General features: G+C 58.0%; 1 protein-coding gene across 1 annotated transcript in view; it reads left to right on the top strand.

Annotated features, from left to right (window-relative positions):
- Nucleotides 1-6766, top strand: part of TCF3 (transcription factor 3) — a gene marked incomplete at both ends in the record, with an annotated part of 8128 nt that extends 1362 nt beyond the window's left edge. Inside the window, 7 exons of the mRNA XM_009081344.1 lie at nucleotides 959-1017; nucleotides 1226-1304; nucleotides 3328-3401; nucleotides 4005-4208; nucleotides 4600-4723; nucleotides 5463-5610; nucleotides 6528-6766. Coding sequence (XP_009079592.1) covers nucleotides 959-1017; nucleotides 1226-1304; nucleotides 3328-3401; nucleotides 4005-4208; nucleotides 4600-4723; nucleotides 5463-5610; nucleotides 6528-6766 — 927 coding nt within the window. The remainder of the gene's footprint in view (nucleotides 1-958; nucleotides 1018-1225; nucleotides 1305-3327; nucleotides 3402-4004; nucleotides 4209-4599; nucleotides 4724-5462; nucleotides 5611-6527) is intronic.
- Between the last annotated feature and the right edge of the window lie 638 nt (nucleotides 6767-7404).

The following is a 7404-nucleotide window of genomic DNA, read 5'->3' as shown; positions in this document are numbered from 1 at the left end:
TGCTGAACCTGTTAGAAAACCTGTTACTGGAATGATCAAATAATCCTCAGGAAATGAGGATCCTGACCTGGATTCTTAGGAAAACCCTTGTTTTCCTACGGAGAAGCAAGTTTGGGATTCATAGAATCATTAAGGTTGGAAAAGGCCTCCAAGATCATCCAGTCCATTGGAGATTGTGGGGGCCTGAGATGCCCCGTGGCAATGGTCTGTGCTGCAGCAGAGACCTCTGGGTGCTGTTGGTAGTGCAACACCTCCAACCCAGAGCTTAGAGACATTCCTGGGGCCCTCCAAAAGCTGCCAGGGGATGTGTGTGCCCTTGTCCAGGCTGCTCCAGGCTCCACAACTGTGGAATTTTCAAGCAAAGCACTAAAAGCAAAAGTATTCCACCCAGAGAAGGTCTCTAAAGGTAGTCATGGAATCATCAAGGTGGGAAGAGACCTCTAAGATCACCAGTTCCAACCATTAACCTGTCACTGCTGGAACCCCTAAACCATGTCCTCCAGCAAGCAAAAGTATTCCACCCAGAGAAGGTCTCTAAAGGTAGAGTCATGGAATCATCAAGGTGGGAAGAGACCTCTAAGATCACCAGTTCCAACCATTAACCTGTCACTGCTGGAACCCCTAAACCATGTCCTCCAGCAGCAGATGCAGACACCTCTTAAACACCTCTAGGGATGGTGACTCCACCACCTCCCTGGGCAATATCCCAGTGCCTGAACACCCTCACAGGGAAACCATTTCTCCTAACAACCAATCTGACTCTGCCCTGTCTCAGCTCAAGGCCATTCCCTCTCTCCTCTCCCTGCAGCCCTGGCAGGAGAGACATCCCCCACCTCTCTCCAGCCCTGTCAGGGAGTTGGAGAGAGCCATGAGGTCACCCCTGAGCCTCCTCATCAAGGTCGTGTGTCCTCCTGGGGTGTGGTGCCCTGGCAGTGATGTCTGTGCCCTCTCCTGGCAGGTAACAGAGGAACCACAGCCGGGAGCTCCGGAGACGCGCTCGGGAAGGCACTGGCCTCGGTAAGACTTTGGGGTGGTCCTTGACCTGCTCCTGGTCGTGTTGCTGCACTGGATCTTCCCTCTTTAAGAGGCCCTAGTGTCTCGGGGGTCTGGGGGGACTGGCAGGCACTGGCTGTGGGTTTGGGAAGGGAGATGCCAGTGGGAGTCCCATCGGGGGATCCCAGCTGGCTCAGGGTGGGCACTGCTGACTGTCCTTCTCTCCCTATAGATTTACTCCCCTGATCACTCTAGCAATAACTTCTCCTCGAACCCCTCCACACCGGTCGGCTCCCCGCAGGGGCTTGCAGGTAGGTCACAGACCTTGTTGTGTGGCTAAAGGGGTGTTGGGTTTGCTCTCAGGCTCTCCAATGTAGCAACTTCCCAGCTCAGCCCCAAACCCTCACCACAGAGCCCAGAGGTGGCAGCAGCCCCAGGACCTGCTCCTGCTGTTCCTAACCCTGAGCATCCCCTTGAGAGGCTGTGCCTGGGTTGTTCCCCATAGGAGAAGTGGAATGGGAACTGGAAAGCACAAAACCTATTTCCAGTACCTGATGAAAGCCCAGGTCCTGCTGTGCCCAGGCGAGCTGGTGCCCAGGGAGCAGCATAACACAGCCCATAGCCCCCGTGGCCCCAGGCTCACGGCGAGCCAAGCGTCACTGGCACCAGGGACATGTGGAAACCCCTCGAGGTCTGCGGGTCTGAGCTCAGCTCCCTGCCCAGAGGTGCTGGGAAGGTCCGCGGTGCTATAGAGGTCCATGCAGTGGTCCATACAGTGGTCCATACAGTGGTCCATACAGTGGTCCATACAGTGCCCCATGGTGCTGTGATGGTCCATACAGTGGTCCATACAGTGCCCCATGGTGCTGTGATGGTCCATACAGTGGTCCATACAGTGCCCCATGGTGCTGTGATGGTCCATACAGTGGTCCATACAGTGCCCCATGGTGCTGTGATGGTCCATACAGTGGTCCATACAGTGCCCCATGGTGCTGTGATGGTCCATACAGTGGTCCATACAGTGCCCCATGGTGCTGTGATGGTCCATACAGTGGTCCATACAGTGCCCCATGGTGCTGTGATGGTCCATACAGTGGTCCATACAGTGCCCCATGGTGCTGTGATGGTCCATACAGTGGTCCATACAGTGCCCCATGGTGCTGTGATGGTCCATACAGTGGTCCATACAGTGCCCCATGGTGCTGTGATGGTCCATACAGTGGTCCATACAGTGCCCCATGGTGCTGTGATGGTCCATACAGTGGTCCATACAGTGCCCCATGGTGCTGTGATGGTCCATACAGTGGTCCATACAGTGCCCCATGGTGCTGTGATGGTCCATACAGTGGTCCATACAGTGCCCCATGGTGCTGTGATGGTCCATACAGTGGTCCATACAGTGCCCCATGGTGCTGTGATGGTCCATACAGTGGTCCATACAGTGCCCCATGGTGCTGTGATGGTCCATACAGTGGTCCATACAGTGCCCCATGGTGCTGTGATGGTCCATACAGTGGTCCATACAGTGCCCCATGGTGCTGTGATGGTCCATACAGTGGTCCATACAGTGCCCCATGGTGCTGTGATGGTCCATACAGTGGTCCATACAGTGCCCCATGGTGCTGTGATGGTCCATACAGTGGTCCATACAGTGCCCCATGGTGCTGTGATGGTCCATACAGTGGTCCATACAGTGCCCCATGGTGCTGTGATGGTCCATACAGTGGTCCATACAGTGCCCCATGGTGCTGTGATGGTCCATACAGTGGTCCATACAGTGCCCCATGGTGCTGTGATGGTCCATACAGTGGTCCATACAGTGCCCCATGGTGCTGTGATGGTCCATACAGTGGTCCATACAGTGCCCCATGGTGCTGTGATGGTCCATACAGTGGTCCATACAGTGGTCCATGCAGTGGTCCATACAGTGCCCCACGGTGCTGTGATGGTCCATACAGTGGTCCATACAGTGGTCCATGCAGTGGTCCATACAGTGCCCCACGGTGCTGTGATGGTCCATACAGTGGTCCATACAGTGGTCCATGCAGTGGTCCATACAGTGCCCCACGGTGCTGTGATGGTCCATACAGTGGTCCATACAGTGCCCCATGGTGCTGTGATGGTCCATACAGTGGTCCATACAGTGCCCCATGGTGCTGTGATGGTCCATACAGTGGTCCATACAGTGCCCCATGGTGCTGTGATGGTCCATACAGTGGTCCATACAGTGCCCCGCGGTGCTGTACACTGCTCGGGGGGCTCAGCCCCGAGCTCTGGCCCAGCTTCCAGCCCCATCTAGTGGCTGCTGCTCCTCAGCTCCCTGTCTGTCCCCAGGCACGTCGCAGTGGCCGCGGGCGAGCGGAGCTGGTGCCTTATCTCCCAGCTATGAAGGGAGTCTCCACACTTTGGTGAGTGGTGATGAAATTTGGGCTTCTCCTTTTCCCTCCCGTCCCTTGGGGCTTGGTGGAGTTGGATTTTTGGATGGAGTCCTCTTCCCCGAACGCCTGGGCTGCAGGGTCAGGTGGTTGGTGGAGGGTTGGATGTTTGGTTTGCAGCAGCTGAGCAGGGCTGGGGGCAGTGTTCCAGAGCCTCACTGGCAGCCTGGCTCCCTCCCCTTGTCTGTGTCCTAGGCCCATCCCGAGGGCTCTTGCCCAGCCAAATGGATTCCTGGCAGGTTTTTGCCTCCCGTCCCTGAGCAGCACTGGTGTGACCCCTGGTTCCTTTAGGGAACGGCACTGGCTGAGGGTGGGTTATTGCTCCCCATTGCTGCTCTGCACCACCTGAGTGCAGGTTTGCCACCAGCCACGCTGCAGCAGGCTGCTGGCTTTGGGGGACTGGAATCATGGAACTGTTTGGTTTGGAATGGACCTTAAAGCTCATCCCACCCCCACCCCTGCCATGGACAGGGACACCTCCCACCAGCCCAGGTTGCTCCAAGCCCCATCCAGCCTGGCCTGGAACACTCCCAGGGATGAGGAGTTAACACAGACATCTCTGTCCTGTCCTTCCAGCAAAACAAAATGGAAGACAGGTTGGACGAAGCCATCCACGTGCTGAGGAATCATGCTGTGGGCCAGACTGCTGCCATGCCCAGCAACCACGGGGACATGCATGGTCTCCTGGGCTCAGCACCACCCCACAGTGCTGCCGTGGGCAGCCTGGGCCAGGCCTTCCCGGCCTCGGTCATGGCCCTGGGGAACAGGCACCCAAGTCTGGTAAGTGTGGGGGCTCTGTGGCTGCTGCTGGGGACATGCTGGGGACACATGTTGCTCGTCCTGACATCCAGAGGGGCATTGCCTTGGGTGTAAGAATAGCTCAGTGTGGTCCAGCCTGGGTCAGCTGTCGAGAGCACTGAATGGGTGACATGCTTGGAACTTGCCATGTTCCTGCAGGGAGGGTTGAGTCATAGAATCCCAGAGTGGTTTGGGTTGGAAGGACCTTAAAACTCATCTCATTCAATGGCGGGGACACCTTCCCCTAGCCCAGGGTGCTCCAAGTCCTGTCCAGCCTGGCCTGGAACACTCCCAGGGATGGGGTGGTGATTCGCCGTGCTCACTGGCTGTGGCATATCCCCACTTAAGGCTTGCTGTGCTTGTTGTGCTGTAGGTGGGAGGAGGTCACCCTGAAGATGGGTTGTCCAGCAACCCCAGCTTGCTCCACAACCATGTCACACTTCCATCCCAGCCCAGCTCACTCCCTGACCTCAGCCGGCAGCAGGACACGTACAGCGGTAAGGCAGCCTGCTCAGGGCACCGTGGGGCTCACCTGCTGGGGACCACCTGCCAGGGATCACCTGCTGGGGATGACCTGCCAGGGCTCACCTGCCAGGGATTACCTGCTGGGGCTCACCTGCTGGGGCTCACCTGCCAAGGGGATGGGGATTTGGGTCACCTGTTGGGTCTGGTCCTGTGCAGCAGCAGTCGAGGGGGAGATGGATGCTTCTGCAAGGCTGGTGCTTGTGGCATCTGCAGGGAAGTTCCTACCTGGAGCCTTTTCCAGAGGTTTCACTGAATCCCAGAATGGTTTGGGTTGGAAGGACCTTAAAGCCTATCCCGTCCCACCCCTGCTCTGGGCAGGGACACCTTCCACCAGCCCACATTGCTCCAAGCCCCATCCAGCCTGGCCTGGAACACTCCCAGGGACGGGACAGCCACAGGGCAACCTGTGCATCACCACCCTCCCAGGGAAAAATTCCTTCCCATCATCCCATCTAACCCTACTAGGTGTGACCTACATGTCCCAGTCCCTCCTGCCAACTGTGGGGGCACAGTGCCCTGGGCCCTGCCCTCTGGGGAGCTTGGGCTCTCACTTTGGAGGGCCGGGGAGGTGGGGGGAGAGGAACGGGGAGCAGCAGCAGGGCAGAGCCAGCACCAGGAGGAATTCAGGATGGCACAGCAGGAGCAGGGCCTGGGCCCTCCTGTTTGGGTCAGGCCCCTCAATCTCTGCATGTGGCTCTGCTCTCCCAGCAGGCCTGTCCGGGGGGCTGGGCCGGAGCAGCGTCTCCTCCGGAACGAGCGAAATCAAGAGGGAGGAGAAGGAGGACGAAGAGAACACGTCGGTGGCAGATAACTCTGAAGAGGAGAAGAAGGAGCTGAAACCCTCCCGGAACAGAACAAGGTGCTCTTTGAACAGGTCTCTCCCTTCACTTACTCTGCTACCAGGCTGGGGCATTCGGGCTGGGGCACGACCAGGCCAGGGCTTGTCCTGCAGCACAGAGCCCCAGCCCCTGCTGCCCTGGCAGCCTGGTGTGGCCTCATTCAGCCTGGACTCGTGCTGCTGCCCTGGGGAAGGCTCCCTGCCACCCTCCTGCTGGCTCCTGTCCCTGCAGCCACACAGCTTCCTCATGCTCCTAAAGCAGAGGGATGTGCCTTACCCACACGAGCTGCGCCCGCCTGCGTGGGCACCTGGGGCTGTGCACGGGAAGGAGCAAGTGCTCAGCCCCCAGCAGGGAAAGTTTGGCCTCTTCCCTGCCTCGCCTTGAGGCATCTCTACTGTCTGGTTTGGGCTCCTGTATCCTCTGTCATGTCCAGCCAGAGAAGTGGTGGCAGAGCAGGGAGAGTCCTTCCAGCGTGCTGGCTTGTCTGCAGCCTCTCCACCAGCTCAGAGACCTCACTAGAGTGATGATGCCTGTAGGGCAGTGCCAGCCCCACTCCTGGCCTAGAGGCAGAGGGCTACATCTTCCCAATTTCCAGCTGGGAATTCCAGTGTTGGTCCTCACCCTCTCCGGGCTCCTCTGCAACAAACTCAGGCTTTAGTCACATTGTGGTTTCTTTCTTTGTCGTTTAAAAACAAAACAAAAGAGGCAGAAGAAGAGCCTTGTTTGTTTCTCTCCGAAGTCCCTGCGTGTCCCCATGCCCAGGTGTGTGGCACCAGGCCACCACACCCTCGGGGCACGCAGGGGCAGCGCCCGGTGCCTGGCCCGGCATGGGGCTCAGCGTCCTGGGGCCTCGCCGTGTGTTTTTGTCTGTGAGTTGACCGGTGCTGAGAGTGCACGCGAGGAATGTCCCTGTCTCGTTCTTATTTTAAACCATTAGTCAAGATGAGGATGAGGAGGACGATCTTCTTCCCCCAGAGCAAAAAGCCGAGAGAGAGAGAGAGAGGAGGGTCGCCAATAATGCCCGTGAGCGCCTGCGGGTCCGTGACATCAACGAGGCCTTTAAAGAGCTCGGACGCATGTGCCAACTCCACCTAAACAGCGAAAAACCGCAGACCAAACTGCTAATCCTACACCAGGCCGTATCAGTCATACTGAACCTGGAGCAACAAGTTAGAGGTCAGTGAGGGTCCCGGAGTGGTGATATTTTACGTATCTGATCGGCACGGGGCTGTCTGTCTGTCTGTCTCCTGTGACGTGCTGTGGCGCCTCGCACTGTCTCTCTGCCCTATGGCCTTGGGGATCCCAAGGCTGTCCATGTCCTTTTATTTTATTTTAGTTTTTACCTTTTTTTGCATCCATCCCTGCTGTTCTCTCCTTTGTTCCCCGCTGCGAGTGCTGCATGCTGGTCCCTGCCGGGGACACCTGCGCCTTCTCAGCCCCCTGAGCCAGGGGATGTGCTCAGTGCTCGGCCAGAAAATGGGAAACCCCCCGGGGGACCCAGCTCTGCCATCTCCGAGGGTGCTCCAAGCACAGAGCCCGTGAGCTCTGCGCTCCCGGCGGTGCTTCTGTGGCACCTGGCAGACAGCTGGGATCCCCAGAGCTGTGTGAGGGCAGTGGGATGCCCTCACTGCCTGCACAGACTGGTCTGACACAAGCTGGGAGCACTGTGCCTTCCGAGCAGAGCCTGGAGCTGCCTGCGGGCACGTGCAGGCTCTCCCTGTCGCTTCCATCCACGTGTGTGTGCACCCACCTGTGTGTGCTTCCAGTTCTGTGTGTGCTTCCAGTTCTGTGTGCTCCCAGTTCTGTGTGCTCCT

The sequence above is a fragment of the Acanthisitta chloris genome, unplaced genomic scaffold, assembly GCF_000695815.1.
Source record: "Acanthisitta chloris isolate BGI_N310 unplaced genomic scaffold, ASM69581v1 scaffold33658, whole genome shotgun sequence".
Taxonomy (NCBI): Eukaryota; Metazoa; Chordata; class Aves; order Passeriformes; family Acanthisittidae; genus Acanthisitta; species Acanthisitta chloris.
Note: the sequence above shows the minus strand (reverse complement) of the source record. Positions and strands in the feature narration are given on the sequence as shown.